The sequence below is a fragment of the Struthio camelus genome, chromosome 29 (genome assembly GCF_040807025.1).
Source record: "Struthio camelus isolate bStrCam1 chromosome 29, bStrCam1.hap1, whole genome shotgun sequence".
Classification (NCBI taxonomy): domain Eukaryota; kingdom Metazoa; phylum Chordata; class Aves; order Struthioniformes; family Struthionidae; genus Struthio; species Struthio camelus.
Genome location: NC_090970.1, coordinates 2,935,195 through 2,954,842, shown reverse-complemented (window position 1 = coordinate 2,954,842; position 19,648 = coordinate 2,935,195). Strand labels below are relative to the sequence as shown.

The 19,648-nt window shown below is 54.7% G+C and overlaps 1 protein-coding gene across 1 annotated transcript in view; it reads left to right on the top strand.

Moving 5' to 3' along the window:
• The first annotated feature begins 2,222 nt into the window (after positions 1-2,222).
• Positions 2,223-19,648, top strand: part of LOC138062744 (olfactory receptor 14I1-like) — a 36,694-nt gene continuing 19,268 nt past the window's right edge. Inside the window, exons 1-3 of the mRNA XM_068921751.1 lie at positions 2,223-2,544; positions 3,022-3,111; positions 3,252-3,334. Coding sequence (XP_068777852.1) covers positions 2,223-2,544; positions 3,022-3,111; positions 3,252-3,334 — 495 coding nt within the window. The remainder of the gene's footprint in view (positions 2,545-3,021; positions 3,112-3,251; positions 3,335-19,648) is intronic.

Here is a 19,648-nt window from a genome sequence, read left to right as displayed (position 1 = left end):
AATCAGTCTGCTGCCTTTCAGGAACTGTGAGCCCTGGAGCCCTGGAACCATCTTGAGGGCGCACAGGGGACAGAGAAAGTCACGTCTTCAGCTGGGCCTCTGCTCCTGAGCTGGGCCTGGCTCCTGGGACTGCCGGAGCCCAGGGCAACCTGGCAGGCGCTGCAGAGAGACAGCTCTGTCCAGGTGCAGCTCCTTTGAATGGAGCAGCAAGACTCAGGGCACTGCCTGCAGGGGCCAGGAGGAGATGAGCGACTCAGAAGTTAAAGGCAGTTGGGAACGGGAGGACGGCTGAGAGCTCACTGCAGGGAGGAACCTTCACAGCCCCTAACACAGTAAGTCTCTGGCTGCAGGGCACCGCTGCTGTGGTTCCCGGAGGGCTCTTCTGCAGCTGGCACCTTCCACAGCTGAGAGCGTCTGTCCGGGTGGCTCTCCCAGCTTCTGCTGTTTGGAGCAGGAGGTGCTTGAGAGCAGGGATGCGCTGCCGCACGGTCAGAGGGACAGGGCATGAGGGCTACCTGCTTGCAGGGACAGGGCATGAGGGCTACCTGCTTGCAGGGCTGGTGCAGGGCTGTGAAGCCAGGGAGTGCCCCCAGGTGTGCGCAGGGCTGTAATTCAGAGCAGAGCCCTGCACCCCAGGGTGCTGTGTGCCCGGGGCAGTGACTCTGCTGCCTGCGTGAGTAAGCCCTCAGCCTGCCCGGGGAGCTCCCCACAGCGCTGTGGGGAGAAGGTCTGGGTGGAAGGAGCGACCGCCTTCAGAGCAGGTTCATTCTGCTATCGAGAGGGTGCTGTGTGGGTCAGGGCTGCTCTCAGCTCCAGCTCACCCCCACGGTATTTCCAAGGGACCTTTGCAGGAGGTCACTCATGGCAGGGGTTGCCTTGAAGATCAGGAGCTTTCCTGAGTCTCTGCTTTCCGATTCCTGCTTTCTGCAGGTGGGAGGGTTGGAAAAGGAGCTGCCAGGTTTGGACAACAGACTGATGTTCCTAGACTTGACAGAGAGAGATCAAGAGGTCTGCGAGGAACCTCCGAAAACTCTTTCCCCACTCTGCATGGGGTCTGTGAGCGCTGACAGGGAGAAGACGAGGGATAGAGAAGCAGCTCCCATTTCCCAGGAGGAAAAGCTCTGAGCAGGGAAGATCTGATCAGTGAAAGAGAGGAAGCTGGAAACATGAATGCTGTGGGAGGGGGAATGTGGAGACCTCCCCGTGAACCTCTTCCGTGCAGACATGTTCCTCTAAGGAAGCCCCTCTGTGTCTCCTCTCCCACCCAGCAGAGCCTCTGCCCTCCAGGCCAGGGGGTGCAGGGCATGAGCCCCCTCCTCAGCAGCCCGACCTCCAGCAGAGCTTTGTTTCTCACTGTGGGACAAAGGGGCTGAGAGTGACTGTCCTGCTCTGGTTGCTGTCTGGGAGGTGGTGAGCACAGCTGGGTGAGCTGAAGGCTTTCCTGAGAGCCCGTCTGTGTCTTGCTCCTTGCTTTCCTTGTGGTCGGAGTGTCACAGTAGTCCTCACAGTTTCCTCACCTCTTTGTGCTGCTCTGGTTCTTGCTCTCACGCTCGGTGGGGTTAAGGAGGGGGTTCAGCTGCAGCGGAGGCAGGAACTTCCCACTCCCCTGACAGTGCCTGAAGAAAGAGTGCAGAGGGTGAACTGATGTGAGGGCAGGGTCCATGTCAGTGGGGCAGAGAGGTTGAGGAAGGGTTGGGTCAGCCCCTGCCTTCACTGCACTGTTTCTCTCCCATGCTGGAGTGGGAGCTGGTGTGACTGGTTCAGATACAGGCAGCTCTGATCAAGAGGGCAAGGTTGGGAGAGATGCGTCCCCCGCAGGGACCTTCTCTTCCAGACACAGCTGGCATGAGCGCTGTATTCATCTCTCCCAATGAGAAAAACAGAATATTCCCCTTGCTTCCCAGACCAAATCCCCTTCACCCCGCTCAGGGTGCCCATCCCCAGGTATCTCCACCAACTGCACAGGACAGTCTGACACCTCCATTTACAGGCCCAGGTGGAGCAGGGCTGACTCCTCTGTAGCCCATGGGCAGAGGTCCCTGCTCTGCACCACACACTCAGCCCAAAGCAGAGGTGAGGGAAGGGAGTGGAACAAGGTAAAGGAGAGAGGCAATGTGGGGGTTGCTCTGAGGAGGGGAATAGGTTTGGCTCAGAGAAGCCTGTTCCTAACTTGTCAATGCCTTTTCCTCCTTGGACAATGTCCTGAAGCAAGGGCACAGCAAATGTCCAACAGCAGCTCCCTGAAGGAGTTCCTCCTCCTGGTGTTTGCAGACACACGGGAGCTACAGCTCTTGCACTCCTCGCTCTTCCTGGGCATCTACCTGCCTGCCCTCCTGGCCAACAGCCTCATCATCACTGCCGTAGCCTGCCACCACCGCCTCCACACCCCCATGTACTTCTTCCTCCTCCACCTCTCCCTCCTCGACCTGGGCTCCATCTCTTCCATGATCCCCAAATCCATGGCCAGTTCCCTGAGGGACACTAGGGCCATTTCCTACTCAGGATGTGCTGCCCAGATATTTTTCTTTGCCTTATTCATGTCAGGTGAGTGTTCTCTTCTCACAGTCATGGCCTATGACCGCTACGTTGCCATCTGCAGACCCCTGCACTATGCTATGCTCATGGACACCAGAGCTTGTGTTAAAATGGCAGCAGCTGCCTGGGCCAGTGGTTTTCTCAATGCTCTCCTGCACACTGCCAACACATTTTCCATTCCTCTCTGCCAAGGCAATGTCCTGGACCAGTTCTTCTGTGAGATTCCTCATGTCCTCAAGCTCTCCTGCTCACACTCCTACCTCCGGGAAGTGGGGCTTATTGTGGTTAGTGCCTGTTTATGCTTTGGGTGTTTCATTTTCATTGTGCTGTCCTATGTGCAGATCTTCAGAGCTGTGCTGAGGATGCCCTCTGAGCAGGGAAGGCACAAAGCCTTCTCCATGTGCCTCCCTCACCTGGCTGTCGTCTCCCTGTATATTACCACTGGCATGTTTGCCTACCTGAAGCCTCCCTCCATCTCTTCCGCAGCTCTGGATCTGGTGCTGGCCGTTCTGTACTCGGTGGTACCTCCAGCAGTGAACCCCCTCCTCTACAGCATGAGGAACAAGGAGCTCAAAGGTGCCCTTGAACAAACTGATTCAGCTGCTTCTAGTTCAGCAGCACTAAGCTGCCTATCTCTCCTCACAAGCAATTTCCAGTTTGTCTCAGACACCTTTTGTGCATTGGGCATTGTCTCTCTGATAATCATGTTTGTACAGAAGGATTTGAATTCATCCCACTTCTCCAGCAGCCCGAACCCATCCTGTTTGACACAGAGGAATCTGTGAATGTCTGTCACAGGGTCAGAGCTGGCTTAGGTCTAATAAAAGAGGATTTCCTCTATGCAATGCTTTCAGGTTGGGCTCTCATTCCAAAGTTGGAGTCAAAAATGTGCCTGAAGACTTCCACCCTGAGAGGCCCTGTTGCTTTTCAAGGGCTCTCCAAGGGCTTAAGGTGATGAGCTCAATGTGTGATGCATTAGGGAAGGAGGGCTGGATTCAGCTGTCACTTGTGGGTGCCCAGGGCTCCTGGAGGTGGTGGATGGTCAGGTGGTATCTCCCATCCGACAGGGCTGGAGACGGATGCCTGTCCTTCTCTAAGGCAGTATGGAGCCTCCAGGAGAGCCCAGGGCATCTCCAAGGGCACCATGTGCCCTGGGGTGGGCAGTGAATGGAGCTTCACAAAATCAAGTGCAGTCACCCACACTTAAAGGGCAAACCCAATGAATGTACAGGTGAGTGAGAGCTCTGAAATCGCACCACAGCCAGTGGGGACCCAGGAGGCACAGGAAGGGAGCCTGGAGAGTCCTTCATGTCACCTTCAATGAAAAAGCACGGGCTGGATCTTGGGACGCACCTGAACACAGCCTGAGCCATTGGAAATGCCCTGTGATTGCTCAGAGTGTTGTCCATGGCCACAGACCCCTTGGTGGGGGTTGTCAGGTGCAATGAGGCCCGTCCAGCTGGGTCTGCTTCCCACCATGACCACCCCAGCCAGCGTGGAGTCACCCCATGGCCCCGTGGCCCCACAGCCCACTCCCTCTGCACAGCAGCACCGCCAGCCCGGGGCCCTGCGGGGAGCTCAGGGAAGGGTCCAGGAAGGGCCGGGCAGGCCAGCCTGGACACACGGACGTGGGGAAAGGCTCTGCGGGGAGCAGGGAGGTCCGTGGAGAAGAGGAAAGGAGCAATTGTGCACTGGCAAGGAGGAATAGAGGAGAAACAGGAACGTGTTTCTCTGTGTGTCCAGGAAGGGCAGGGTGCTGTGCCCGTGGGGCAGCAGGAGTGGCCAGAGGAGCCCCAGGGCAGGGGGTCTTGGTGTGTCGTGGAGAGAGGGGCTGGCCCGGGGGGCTGCAGGCAGGCTGGGGGTAGGGGATCTCCTGGACACCAGAAGGAGGGACCCAGAGTGTCCCTGTGGCCTGCCTCCTGGTGCCACTGGGGCCAGTTCCAGCTGGGAGGCTGGTGGGGCGGAAGACACACACCCCCCTGCCCTGGTCGCCCACCCCAGGTTTCAGGGTGCGTTTTGCTGCTCCGTCCTGCTGGGTTCAGTGCCTGCATGGAGGGGAACGACCAGCCCTGCCCGGCCTCTCTCCCAGCCCCGACCCCAGCAGACCCCGGGCCATGGCTGTGTGCTGACCCCCGCGTGGGACACGGTCGGGGCTGGGCAGGGTCTGGGTGCTGGGGGAGGGTGCCAGAGCAGGAGGGCTGTGGGGGGACGGGGCACCGACGGCTGTGGTGGGGACCGTGCCAGGGGGACGTGTCCCCAGCCCTGAACACACCCTGCCCTGGCCGGTGCCTGCACAGCGGGGCCATGGGGCCATGCACAGGTGCAGGGACAGGGTGCGACTGGGAGCCCCAATGCTCCTCACGGCTCCCCTGCAAAAAAGAAACCACCAGGAGAGCTCTCCCAGCCCTGCCCCACGAGCTCTTGTCCCTGCCCCAGCCACGGCAGAGCAGAGGCTGAGCACCAAGAGGCCCCTCAGGCAAAGCTGGGCCGGCCTTGGGGAGCAGGTCCTGAGCACTGGGACAGGCAGAGCGCCCTCCTCCTATGTCCCTGTCCTGCTGGGAGGGTGCCACCGGGCACCAGGGAAGTGGCCTGTTTCTGCCTGGGGTCAGTGCGGGACTTTCACATGTGAGATGAACGCGCCAGCCTCTGTGCTGCAGAAGCACTGTCCATGACCCCTTGCTGCAGCCCCTACTGCTCCCTGCCCTTCCTCTGCTGACCATGCCACCACCCCCGTGCTGCCCCATCTCCCCTCTCCCCAAACCGCAGGGACCAGCGGTGTGGTAGGAGCTGGCACAGCCCCACAGCTGCTCTCCAGTCCCAACCCTCCCCACCTTCCCCCCAAACATTGCATCCACCTTCCAGAAGGACAAGAAAAAGCCTCTGGGAAAGGACAGACTGCTCCGTGTCACCTCAGCCCCTGCAAATCAAATCTTCCTGGGAGTGATTTCCAGCCCCAGGAAGGGATTGGGATCAGCCAGCATGAAGTCATGGAGGGCAACTTGTGCCCGACCCACCAGATTGCCTCCTGTGATGGGATGACTGGCTGTGTGGACAAGGGGAGTGCTGTGCATAGCTTGTGTATAGCTTGAATGGAGGAAGGCCTTTGACATGGTCTTCCCTAGCACCTTTGTCACCAAAGTGGGGAGATGTGGGATGGAGCAGTAAGCACTGGAGTATGCAGGAATTTAGCTGGAGGCCACCTGGCTCCAAAGACGGAGAACAGTGGTGCAAAGTCCAACGGACTAATGGCTACCAGTGATGTTCTTCAGAGGTCACTACTGGAGCCAATGCTGTTTGCCTTTGTGAGTGATGCAGATGATGGGATGGAGTGATGGGATGCCTTTATGGTGAATTATCTCCCCTCCCCACCATAGGAACATACTAGAAGACGAACGGCCAATCACCGTGCCCTATCTATAACCTGGAGCAGGATCGATACTGCGCCACAAGGTCCCCGCAACTTTCCTTTTAAGTTGATTGGGCATCCCAGATCAGGTGGTCTGGGCTGTCGACCAAAGGAACCTTCTGGGAGGCTGGCAAGGCAGCGGGTATGCAAATGGCCGGATTGAAAGTGCATGATTTGATTGGTCAGGTTAGTCCTCCTGGGTGACTACATACTGGAGTAGTCTGGTTATAAGAACCCCTGGATAAAAGCACATGTGTGCATGTTGGAGATCTAGAGCTTGAACTTGCAAAGGCAGGTGGACACTCGCCGAAGGTCGATGCGGCCGGGGAAGAAGAGGCTGTGGCAGCTCTTGTCAGAGCTCTCGAGTTGCCCAGTCGCCTCCTACAGGCACATTTCCCCAGCTGAAGACGCCGAGCAGCTGCAGCGGCTGGCCACCGTCGGAGCAGCGGAAGCGATGCTCCATGGGACTTCGTCACCAACACCCACTCGACCGGAGCGCCGTGCGAGGGCACCACACTACGTGGAGAGGAAACCTGACCTTTCCCTCTCCGACTCCTACAATGAGGTGTCACCCCGTCCGGAGGGTCTTCCAGGAGGCCTCTAACTGAGTGCCACTTCTTCAGGCAAGAGCCGTGTGTCCCAGTCCCAGTAGGGAGCTGCTGCTCCGTCCCCGGGGACGGAGAATACCCCGTCCGGAGGGATAATTGCAGCAGGCCCTGCACGCAGGTGTCCCTTCTTCCCTCTGGGGCTCTTGCCCCCCAGCCGTGTTCATTGTCAGTTCAGCTCTAGCCACAGCCGTCTAGTAGCTTGGGCATCAATCCCCTTCCACGACCTTGTTCCCCTTTCTAAAGGATGTTTCTTTATTGTTGCTGCACACTTTGATATGAAATAATGTCATTATTGTCAATTTTCATTTCTGTACTAGTATATAAATATTGTGTCTATGTATATATGCATATCTATATATACAGATATATATATATAGTTACTGTTGTTAGAGGAGGAATAAAGTTTGTTTACTGTTAAGTGTTGTGTGCGCTGGCTCTTGTAAACCCCCTCACACCTCAAGAAGGCAACCCCCAGGTCAGCTAAAGAATCTCTAAGTGGCACATACGGCTATCTAACATGCCCTTTTCGTGGTGCACGTGCACTACTGGCATGGGCTGCCACAACAGCATAACTCCGACACGGCCCAAGGACAAGGGGAGCAGCTCCCCGCAAGGGGAACAAGGTCTTGCAATGAGGCTGGTCGCTCTTTGTCTCCCCTGCTCTTGTGCCCACGAGATCCCCCTCCCTGGCTGCCTGCAACCCCTCCATGCCCACCCCACTGCCCAGCACACCACGACAGCCCTGGCCCTGCAGCCCCTCCGGCACCTCCTGCTGCCCCAGGGACAGAGCCACCTGCCCCGAGCTGGTGCCCAGAGGAACCTGTTTCTCGTTCTCACTTTCTGTCTCTGCCTGCTGCCCTGCTTTTCTCCTGGGACATCTCTGCTCCCCAGAGAGCCTTTCCCCAGGTCAGTGTGTCCATGCTGGCCTAGCTGATCCTACATCCCTCCCCTGTGCTCCCTGCAGGGCCCCAGGCTGGCGGTGCTGCTCTGCAGAGTGAGTGGCTGTGGGGCCACGGGGCCATGGGGTGACTCCTGACTCAGCCCTGGCCATGCTGGCTGGGGTGGGAAGCAACTCCCATCTCTGGGGGATAAAAGGGGAAGCCTGGCTTAGTGCTTCTTCATGGTGTCTGTGTTATATTCAAATGAGAGACTTCTGAGGAGAATTGGCATGAATCAAAACTTTTTATTCTTTTTGCAAGAATGGATCAGAGAAAGTAAGGGGAAAAATAGAAAAAAAAAAAAAAACACCATGTAGCCTTGATGCCAGATGCCCTGGGAATGAGGAGGAGATGCACGTGGGACAGTTACTGGTGCTGACACTGTACCCATTGAAAGAGTTTCCTCAGTGCATTCTTGAGCTCCTTGTTCCTCATGCTGTAGAGGAGGGGGTTCACTGCTGGAGGCACCACCGAGTACACAACAGCCACCACCAGATCCAGAGCTGGGGAGGACATGGAGGGGGGCTTCAGGTAGGCAAACAGGACAGTACTGACAAAGAGGGAGACCACGGCCAGGTGCGGGAGGCACATGGAGAAGGCTTTGTGCCTTCCCTGCTCAGAGGGCATCCTCAGCACAGCTCTGAAGATCTGCACATAGGACAGCACAATGAAAATGAAACACCCAAAGAATAACAAAAGACTAACCACAATAAGCCCCACTTCCCTGAGGTAGGAGTGTGAGCAGGAGAGCTTGAGGATCTTGGGAACCTCACAGAAGAACTGGTCCAGGACATTGCCTTGGCAGAGAGGTATGGAAAATGTGTTGGCAGTGTGCAGGAGAGCATGGAGAAAACCACTGGCCCAGGCAGCTGCTGCCATCCTGACACAAGCTCTGCTGCCCATGAGGGTCCCGTAGTGCAGGGGTCTGCAGATGGCAACAAAGCGGTCATAGGCCATGACTGTGAGAAGAGAATATTCAGTTGACATGAGAAAGATAAAATGAAAGACCTGGGCAGCACATCCCGAGTAGGAAATGGCCCTGGTGTCCCTCAGGGAGTTGGCCATGGATTTGGGGACAGTGGTGGAGATGGAGCCCAGGTCGAGGAGGGCGAGGTGGAGGAGGAAGAAGTACATGGGGGTGTGGAGGCGCTGGTGGCAGGCTACGGCGGTGATGATGAGTCCGTTGGCCAGGAGGGCAGGCAGGTAGATGCCCAGGAAGAGCGAGAAGTGCAAGAGCTGCAGCTCTCGTGTGTCTGCAAAGGCCAGGAGGAGGAACTGGTTGAAGGAGCTGCTGTTGGACATTTTGCTCTCTCCATGCATGTAGGACTGTCCAAGGAGGAAAAGACAGTGACAAGTCAGGAGAGACCCTCTCTGAACAAAATTCTTTCCTTGCACACAGACATTCCCCACCAACACACACACACACACACACACACACACACACACACACACATTACTTTTCTCCTTCTTAGCAGCACCTTTGTTCCACTGCATGTCCAGAGCTCCAGTTTGTGCTGGCTGAGTGTGCCATGAGGAGCAGGGACCTCTGCCCGACGGCTCCAGAGGCATCAGTCCTGCTCCAATGTAGAAGGGTTTTTCAGCATGTTCCCATCGAGTTTTGACCACAAAAGTAACAGCTTCACTTTTGGGCAGCTTGTTTGTTTGCTTGTCTGCTCTGCAGGGTAGGAATATGCACCCTCTACACTGCTCTCAGTGTGAAGATGAGAGAGTCACAAGAGGCCAAAGCTCTCCCAGTGCCGCACAACAAAGCCAGCGCACTGGTCTCCCCAGCAGTCCCAGTCCCAGATGCCTTGGGCATTCACCTCTCTCAGCCACAGGACAATCTCAGCCACAACTTACCCTGAAAGGAAACTGGCCTGTGCTGATAGGGGTGTCCACTTGCACAGCGCACATCTCCAAACTCTCCTCCCTTTCTCAGCTCACATGTTGTGAGAGTGATGGAGAGGGTGTGACATAGTGCATGGCTCTGATGATCAGAAGAAGGACTTGGTGATGTGGCTCTGAGATGGAGGGAGGTCTCAACACTCAGCTTCTAGCCAAAGATACACAGCGCTTATTTCAGCTGCCCACATACAGCCACCGCCAGCAGCAGTTCCAGCTCCTTAGCACCTCTGGGGCTTCTGCATGGGACATTCAGCTATCACGCACGTCCTCCAGAAGAGCTGTGCCCTTCTTGAGGGCAGCACATAGCCAAGCAGCACAGCCCAGGGAGGGTCAAGGGTCTTAAAGGTGGAGGTGTCCTGAAGGGACAGTCAGCTCATTCCCCAGCCCCACACTGTGCTCCTTTGAGCCCCTGAGGCAAGAACGAGAACTCCTCCTCTCACTCCATCCACAGAAACAGCTCTGCAGCAGGCAAGTTTGTTTTAGACTCTGCAGCTGCAAATGTCATCCCCAGAAAGCCCCAGAGCAAGAACAAGAGCAGCCCGGACAGGGGGAGAAGCAAGGAGCAACACCTTGATGCTTCTGCCTAGGGTGGCAAAGACAGAAAGAGACAGAGATACTGGGCAAGGTCTTGCCCTAACCCAGCTGTGCACACCACCTCCCAGATGCAGACATCATGGGGCAGTTGTCCTCAGTCCCTCGATCACGGTTTAGGAAATGGGCACTCAGCAGGAGAGCTGCTCCTCTCCTCTTCTGGGGCTCTGGGTGCCGAAAAAGCTATTTTGGTCCTAGATCCCTTGACCTTGAGGGCAGAGGGCTCTGCTGGGTGGCAGAGGACAGATGCAGGGGGCTTGCGGAGGGAAAAGCATCTGCACTGCCAGAGCTGGCAGAGCATTTCCTGCACCCCAACCTCGCATGAGGTTTCTGGTAGCAGTTTCCCCTCCCTCTTGGATTATTTCTCTGCTGCTTGGAGATGTCCTTGCTGGGAGCTCTTCCTCTGTCCCCACACAGACCCCATCCCACCCACTGTGATCCCAGCTCTGCACTACAGAAATCTCCAAGCAGCAGGAAGCTGCCCAGCAGCATCTCCCTGTGTGCAGGAGCTAAACAGCAGACCAGAAGATCTCCCATGAGACTGGCAAGGTGATGTTGGTGGTGCCTGTAGGCTGAGGGGTGGTGAAGGCACTTGCTGAGGTGCCTTGCAGGTGTTGTCACCCTTCAGTGTGCTGGTGAAGAGGCTTAGCCCCTGGATTAAACCTGACTGCTGCATTTCCATTCCCACCAGGCAGAGACAAGTCCTCTGGAAAAATCCACTCTCCAAATATCCTCATGGTGAGCGAGAGCTGTGGGCAGCCCTGACCCACGCAGCACCCTCTCAGCAGGACAATGAACCTGCCCTGCTGGGGGGTCGCTCCTCCCACCCAGACCTTCTCCCTGCAGCACCGCAGGTTGCTGCCCAGGCAGGCTGAGTGCTGACCCACGCAGGCAGCAGAGTCACTGCCCTGGGCACACAACACCCCGCGGTGGCAGGGACACTGCACCTGGGACTATACCCCAGCTTCACACCCCTGCACCAGCTTCGGCACAAGGAAGCAGCACGCCCTGTCCCGGGGACAGTGGGGCAGGACATCCCTGCTCTGAAGCCTCTCTCCCTCTTCTGCCCTGCAGGAGCCGGGAGAGCGATCCTCACAACCCTATTGCCCTGCAGCCAGACACTCACCATGCAAACGGCTGGGAAAATGTCTCCCACAAGGAGCTCTCCTCTCTCCTCCCACTACACACTGCCTTCCACTTCTCTCTGCCTTCTCGCAGCTCCTCTCAGCAGCAGCAGGCAGTGCCCACAGCCCTGCTGCTCTTGGCAGAGGAGCTGCTCCTGCACACAGCTGGGCACATGGGCACTGCTGCCACGGTGCCACCAGCTCCCTCTCTCCCAGGACCCTGGCCCCACTCAGGAGCAGGGACACAGCTGCAGGCATGACTTGCTCTGCCCCTCGGGCTCCCTCAAGATTGTCCTGGGGCTCCAAGGCTGACAGCTCCAGAGCGGCAGCACGGTCCCCTCTGGGAAATGCTCTTGCAAGTGTGCTCATCACCTCCAGTCCCTCTCTGGACTGTGGAGGGAGACTGATTTCAGCAGCGTGCTTGATCCCATCAGGGGACAGAGGTGGAGAGAGATGGACATGTTCCCCTCTCTCAAGCCCTATTCCTGTCCCCGTACCAGGCAGGAGACCTGGGCAGGGAGAGGGAGAGGGAGAGGGAGAGGGAGAGGGAGAGGGAGGGGGTCATTTCCCCTGCACAGGGCAGGGATTCAGAGGAGCAAATGCAGGTGGTACATGTCAGCTTGGCAGGCCTTGGGCAGCAGGGGGATTCAGCTCCCTCCCAGGCAGCCCACAACCCCCTAGCAGGTGGGATCCCTCTGGCCTCAGCTCAGCTGTGCCCAAAACAGGTGCCTGCATGCAAGCCCTTGTCTGAGCTGCCACCATGAGCAATAGGGGTGGAGAGGGGAGTCAGTAGCTCGCACCCACAGACCTGGTGATGGCTGAGACTCCAGGCTTGGTCCAAGTCCTGTGTGTGTGTGTGTGACAGCTGTGATGGAGCAATTCTGAGACACCCACATCCTGCCTGAGCCTCAGCTGTGGGCCGGAGGGGTCGTGGGGTGGGTTCCCTTGGCCACCTGAAACTACACCAAATATTTTCAGTGTCTGAACCTTCCTTAGCCATGTGTTTCTATGGAGTCCACAGAGCTGTTCAGCTGACCAAAAGGAGGACTTCACAGTAAGGACAGCCAGGTCACTCTCCAGGCTCCACCAGCTGTATATACTGCAGCTCAAGTCACCACAAAGCCAAGACACAGGCACATCCCAGCTTTGCAGATACTCTAGTTAATTTGGGGCTCTCATTTTCAGGCAATAAAAAGAGCCTCTAGCACCATGCCAGGTGCCTGGGGTGCCCAGCAGGAACCGCAACTGGCTGATGCATACCACACAGGACCTCCAGGGAAGCCATGGGCTGGTGGAGTGGGTTCAGGGCAGACCCCACAGGGTCTCTCAAAGGGGTTTGGGGCCTGTGTGCCAGCAAGTGAACACCAACACCATGGCATGGAGGCAAGGTCCTTCCCAGCTACAGCCAGGGGTGCTGCAGGACTGGGAGGCACATCACAGCAGAGTCTACACTCAGGTCTCTGCACTCTCCAACCCTCCTAGCTCTTCTCCCCCTGAACCTCTTCTCACCCCCTCACATGATATGAACAGGGACTGGGCTAAGGATGTCCTCGGGATGTCTGGATCAAAGGCTGCCCAGGCCTAGGGACTTCTTTAGTGGCACCTTGTCCTTCCTGGAGATTGGTTCACCTCTGTCACAGGCCCCAAGGTGCTGCAGAATCAGCTCAGGCAGCAAACCCCTCTCCTGCTCAGCTCAGCACTGTTTCTTGCCGGCCTTAGGCCCTCAGTAAAACTAATAGGCAGCTTGAAAGATTGGCTTGGCCGCACTGGGAAATCAGGACTGAACTCCAGGGCAATCAGGCAGCATACTGGAAGCAGAAGGAGGGAGGGACTGCAACGGAGGAATTCAAAAATATTGTCCAGCGAAGCAGGGATGGTGTTAGGGAAGCCAAAGCTCCCCAAGGGTAAACACTTGAAGGGGATGACAAGGGCATGAAGAAGAGCTGCTACTGCTTCAGTTTCAATAAAAGAGTAAAAAGGAAAATGTTGGCTCACTGCTGGATCGAGCAGAGGAAAACAACCAACAGTGAGTGATGACGGAGTGAGGGATGACTTGAAAGAACTCAACCCATATAAGTGCAGGATTCAGTGGGCTGCATCTGAGGACATTGAGAGAGCTGGCCATTCTCACAACAAGACTGCTGTCTGTCACCTTTGAAAGGCTATGGAGATCAGGAGAGGTCCCAATGAGCTGAAAAAGGAATATATTGTGCCCATCTTCAAAATAGGCCACAAGGACAAATCAGGGAGCTGCAGGCCATTCATCCGCACTTTGGTGAGGAGTGTGTCATGGAATGAGTCCTCTTGCATCACCTTTCTGGGCATAGGAAGAAGGTGACTGTGAACAGTCCGCATGGATTTCCTGGAGGTAAAGCCTTCCTGATCAACTTGATTACCTTCTGTGATAAAAGGCCTGTCCTTGTGGAGGAGAGGAGAGTAGTGGATGTCATTTACCACAGTTTTAGCAAGGGGTTTGACATTGTCTCACATTTTGTTGAGGCATGCATTGTCAGGACCTTTATGGAATTCACAGATGAAACAAATGTCAAGTCCTGCACCTGGGGTACACAAAACACCCTGCAGTGATCTGGGCTGGGGAGTGCCCAGCTGGGCAGCAGCTCTGCAGAGAAGGACCTGGACGTCTTTGTGGCAGCAAAGTGAGCGAGAGCCAGCAGCATGTCCTGGCATCAACGGAGGCCATAGTGTCCTGGGCTGCCTGAACAAGAGCACAGTTGGGAAATTGAGGGAAGGGATTATCCCCCTCTACTGAACACCTGTTAGAGCACATCCAGATACCACAAGCATTTGGGGTCCTGTGTAGAAGAACACTGTTGATGACATGGAGTGAGTTTGGTGGCACACCCCCAAGGAGCCCAGGCACCAGAGCACTTGTCCTGTGAGGAGTGGCTGAGGGAGATGGGTTTGTTCAGCCTGGAGTAGAGAAGGCTTTGCGCAGACCTAATCACAGCCTCCCCATACCTTCCAGGATGTCACCAAGAAGATGCAGTCAGGCTCTTCACCATTGTGCACAATGGGAGGATGAGGCCCCAATGGGCATTAGCTGAAACTAGAGAGCTTCAGGCTGAGGATAAGGAGAAACTTTTGACCCATCCAGACAGTCAAGCACTGGGGAAGGCTTTCCAGAGAGGTGGTGCCATCTCCACCCTTAGAGGTTTGCAAGTCCTAAAGGAGTAAAGCCTTGATCAACCTGGATGGAGCTGATCGCTGACCCTGCTATGGGAAGGAGGCTGGACTACAGACCTCCGCAGGCCCCTCCCAACCTGCCTGAATGATTCAGCATTTCCTTCCACCTCAGGTCTTCCCTTGCTGACCCTAGGGAAAACCTTCAGCTTCCTCGTGACTATGGAAGTAGGTCTCCCAAAAGGATCACCAGATCAGCTGCATGTTCCTTGTCCCGCTCTGGTCAGAGTCATTCAGATTGAGGGCTGCTTGGCAGCCACCCCCAAATCACCTTCAGTTTTCTTTTCCTTCACCTTTTATTGCATTTTTTCCCTCTTTTCTCCCTTCCAATCTCTTCTTTTACTCTCCTGATCCCCTCCCATGCAGTCAGCCAACCTCTGTTTCCCCATTGGCCCTGGGTTTCCTTTCTTTGTGCATTCATTTGGCTTGTCTGAGATGGTTGCCATGGTGATTTCTACTTTTACCACTAGGGCCTTGAAACTGGTACTGCCTTTTATTATGTGTAGTGTCCTGCAGGTCCTCACGCTGTTACCCTGCCAGAGGCACTGCAAGATAGGATGAGCCATCAGTACGCATACATTAACAGCTGACCCAGAGGAGCCTGAGTCCAGAGGGGCCTTGAGAAGCTTGGGGTTTTGACCAACAAAAACTTCATGACGTTGTGCAAGGAGAAGTGTCAGATCTTGCCTCAGGGGGCAGAACAGGCTGGTGCATCAGGACAGGCTGAGACCTGACCAGGAGAAGAGTGACCCTGAGGAGAAGGGCCTAGATGTTACACGAGGGATGCCCTATGAGCCAGTGCTGCCTGCTCACCACAAAGGAGGCCAGCTGCATAGAGGGCTGCATTAGGAAGTGCATAGCCATCGAGACAAGGGCAGTTCTTATCCCCCTCAACTCAGCACTGGTGTAGCCACATGTGGAATAGTGTGTCCCAGTGTGGGCTGCCCAGTGCTGGAGGAATGGGGAGGAACATGGAGAGGGTCCAGAGGAGGTCTGCCAAGATGGGGTTGGGGGCCTGAAGGCCATGGCCTGTATGGAGAGGCAGAGGGACCTCGACTTCTTCAGCCTGGTGAAGTATTAAAGACAAATGGAATATAGTAGTAGCCTGGGACTGCTTGAAGGGTGGTTCCAGAGGGGATGGAGCTTTTGTTGGTAGTAGGAAAGAGCACGAAGAGGGGAAAGGGTCACAAACTGCATCTTGAGAGGTACAGCCTGGGCTTCACGAAAAAGACATGTCACTTGAAGAGTAGTGGTGTGGTGCAACAGGTCACCCAGAGGCCTCTGAGGTCACTCCATGCCTTTGTGTTTAAAAGAACACCAGCAAGGATAGAGAGACCTCAGTAAGTATGGAGAGATCCCGGGGATAGAGCAAGGGGAGGAAGCATGTTGGGTGTCTACAGGGTTCAGGGATGCAGGCACAGGCATGGGACAGTGTAGGACAGCCTGTGGTGGAGACGGCTGAGGGCACTGCCATGGCTGAAAGCCTCCAACAGAACCGAGGTCTCTAGCCTCTTGGCTATGGTTGCTGTCTCTGCTCCTAAGGCCTCTGGGAAGAAGTTTCCTTAAACCACTGGGACCTTAAACCACTGGGACCTCCTTGTCCACGGGGAACCAAGAGATGCCATATTGTTGTCCTGCAGTTGGAGCTGCACATGCCCACCTTCACACTGACCCCCAGAAAGAGCCCCGAACAACGCGTGAGGGAAGTCACCACCCTTCACAAGGACTGGGTGTCAGGGCCTGGTTGCTGTGATTCATAACACACACCAAGGCTGACTTGGCATCACAGCCACCTGCACATTGTCTTGGCCTACCTGCAATCAGAGCCTCCAGCTTTCTGCTCTAATCAGCCCCCTGGGGAGGCTTTGTCAGTAATGGCCCTCAGTGGGACTCGTTAACACTCCAAGAAACTTTGAGATTTACTTCTCCCTTCAACTTCTGGAGAGGTTTGCTCACCCTTCTCAGCATCTGAGGCCCATGGGCTCAGCACAAATACACCTGAGGGGTCATTAAAATGCAAAAAGCCTTAACAACCCAGGTCTCTTTCCATCATTTTCTTCAGTTCTTCTGTGGCTAATTGGCAAGTGTTCAGGAGGGTATTGAAAAGAGAAGGATTTCAAGGAGCACCTGAGAGATGTCTGCTTTTTAAGCTTTCTTTAGTCTTCAGGTTTCAGAGTAAATGATGCCCACCTTCTCCAATTCACACTGACCCACAGGGTCCCTTGATGAAGCCTGGACCTTTGGGAAAAGCAGTAGTTTGGATAGGAGACATGTATGGACAACCTTCCTCTCCACCTCCCCAGCCCTGACATTTCTCTCCTCAGCCCCTGGGGACTTCCCTCACTCGGCTTAACATCTAGCCTTTTCCCACTCAAGCCTGTAGCTGAATGTTGCAGCTCCTGGGCACCAATTCCCACCTGCTTTCCTTAGAAAATCAGCTGCAAACAGACACAGAAGGATTTGTCTCAATTCTGATTACACAAAAATAAACATGATGCAGTGTCCTAAGAAATACAATACAATCCTCAAGTGTATGTCAAGGGCAAGTTGCCTCCAGGGAGGTGCACAGTCTGCAAGGAATAGCCTTCCTTGACATGTTCTTGACAAATAGATGGGGGAGGCTAGTTAGAAACACAGTGAAGGAGTTGGTTGAAGAGACAATGAGAGTGCTGAAAGACGAGACAAGCTTCCGACTCCCTGAAGCTCAGAGCAGCGACTAGGGAGTTGAGAGGTGCCTGAATGATACAGAGGAAGGGGAGGAGGAAAACTGGGAAACTATGGGAAGTGCATAAGCCCAGATCGTCTGATGCAAAGTTGACCTCAGAAGTGATCAATGTAGGCAGGACATGTGGAAATATGTGGGAGATGACAGAGATGCCATCCACAGCCTAATACACCGAGCAGTGGAAACATAAGGTCGAGGGCAGATCAGTATTTCTTCTCCTGAGATTAATATCCTTCCTGAAGATTTCCACTATTTCATCATACGAAATCATTGACATTAAAATTATTCAATCATTTCAGCCTATCAAAGCGTGTTCATATTTTTGAAACGTCAAAACCAAGTCTTCCCCTTTCCAGGCAGAGCTCAGGTGTCAAACCAGAAGCAGCCAGTGGTGCTTGGAGAGGCCCCGGTGACTCTGATACACCTTCATAGACCTGGCAGCTCTCCCAGGGGACCTGTGGGAAACCGAAGCCCCTCAGAGCTGCAGAGGGAGGCTGGGCAGAGGGGACTAGGGCACCTGCAATGGCACCAAGTGTCCGTGACCCTGTGACAGCATCCTACCCCAGTTCTGAAAATCTTTCCTTAAATAATAATAATAAAAAAAAAATTATAAGACCACTAAATCATACTAACAGAACACTAAATTAAAAAGAAAAAGAAATTAAGAAAGACAATAAGAACACACACACAGACAAAATTTGAAGCTGGAAAGTATAACAAAACACTTCTTTGCTTTAAATCTTGTTCTTAATTTCTTTCTTGTTTCATTTTTAATGTAGTTTTCCTAACAGTTCTCTTATAATCAGGCCTACACCATTAAAAAAGAACTTTTTGTGTCTCGCACAGAGCCCAGTGCTCATAAAACCTCCCCCTGACCACAGCTGTCCCTGCCACCCCTCACTCTTTGCACAGAGCGAGTCACCCTCTGACATGCCGAGCTCTCTCGCCTGATAGAGGAAAGCAGGCTGACCAGCTTCAAGAAAACGCTGTATTCTTGGATGGCCACATCTGCACAAATCTCCACGTACCTGTGTCACAGTGACGTCCTACAGGTGTCCCAATGAGTCTAGCCACACTCCCTTCTCCTTCCCTGCACGGTCAGTGAAGTGCGACCCCATCTGAGGTGACAACAGGGCTGAGACTGATCTCACCCCATGCCTGACCCCTCCAGGGCAGATGTCTCTGCCTAACCCAGGTGTCTGCCCTTCCCTTTCTAGTCATGGGAACTCAGTGACCCCAGGGCATCTCAGGCAGCAACAGCCTCTATACGAGGGCAAACAAATAAAGGCCTGAATGAAAATGTTTAGCTGTAACTTGAAGCCTATCCAAAAAACAACTCTATGCCCAAACTGAAAAGAACACACAGCCATTTCCAGAAGGTCAAGTATGTTTTACCAGTTCTAATGAATCTTGTCTTTCTTTCTTTCTTTTTAGCAGCACCAAGTGCATGCAGTGCAGTATTTCCTCCTTCTAGTGGAGTATAGATATTTGTGACCAGTTATTCAGCCCAATACCTTTTCTACTAACACTCTGAATGGAGAAACTATGTTCTGAGCAACTACTTTATTCAGAGGGACCTATTTCCTCTGCTGCCTTCTGCCTCCCTGTCCTTTCTGCTTCCTCTCACTGTTCTGTCTTTCCAGAGCTCTTCAGGGAATGAATCACAGCACTTAGGGTGGACAAGACCTCTGGACGTCATCTAATACCATCCCCCACTCACTCCAAGGGAACTAGATGAGCTTGCTCAGAGGCTTGCCCCCGTTGCACCTAGTCCACAAACACACGGAGAGTGCGCTCCATCCTAATGTCCAGGATGTTAACGAAAACATTAAACAGTGCTGCCTAAAATGTAGATCCCTGAGGGATGCTGCAAGTAACCAGCCACCAGTTGGACCTTGTGCCACTGGTCACAGCATTTTGGCCCAGTGGTCCAGCCCATTTTCCACCTGCCTTAGGGTCCATTTGTGCCGTGCTTTGGACTGGCTCGTCACCTTCTCTAGGGCAAAGCCCTGTGCACTCCAGCCACCCTCTTGCACAGAGCACATCTCCACCTCCTCACTGTCCCAGCCTGCCTTCCCCAGGAGCCCATTTTCATCTTGCCATGTGAGCTGCCCACCACATGTGTGAAATCCCATGGGGACAGGGGAGAGGAAGGTGCCAGTAAAGGGGCGATGGCTGGGAGAGAGGAGGAGAAGCGGAAGGGGGAAGGCAGAGGTCAGAAGAGGGGAGTGGAAGAGGAAGGCAGAGGTGACACAGCTGTGGTGTTGATAGTGAGGTCGCTTCCTTTACAGGATGGGGAGAGGCAGGCAAAGGGGACACGGCTGCAGTGTTGATTGTGAGGTCCCACCCATGTGCCTTCTCCTTGCCCATCACTGGCAGAGACAGGAGTGACCTGACTTTCCACTTTACGGCCATGTGCCTCCTACCATCCAAGGAGCTTCTGAGAAACAATGGCTCTCACTACAATGACTCCACCTCCTAAGACAATGGCTCTCATCACAATGTCCCCACCTGTTAAGACTTTTGGCCTACCAGCTGATCCTTTACCCGTAACCTCACAGTCCTCTTCCAAGACCACCTGCCCGCAGTGAGCCTTTCAGCCATGTGCCTGCTGC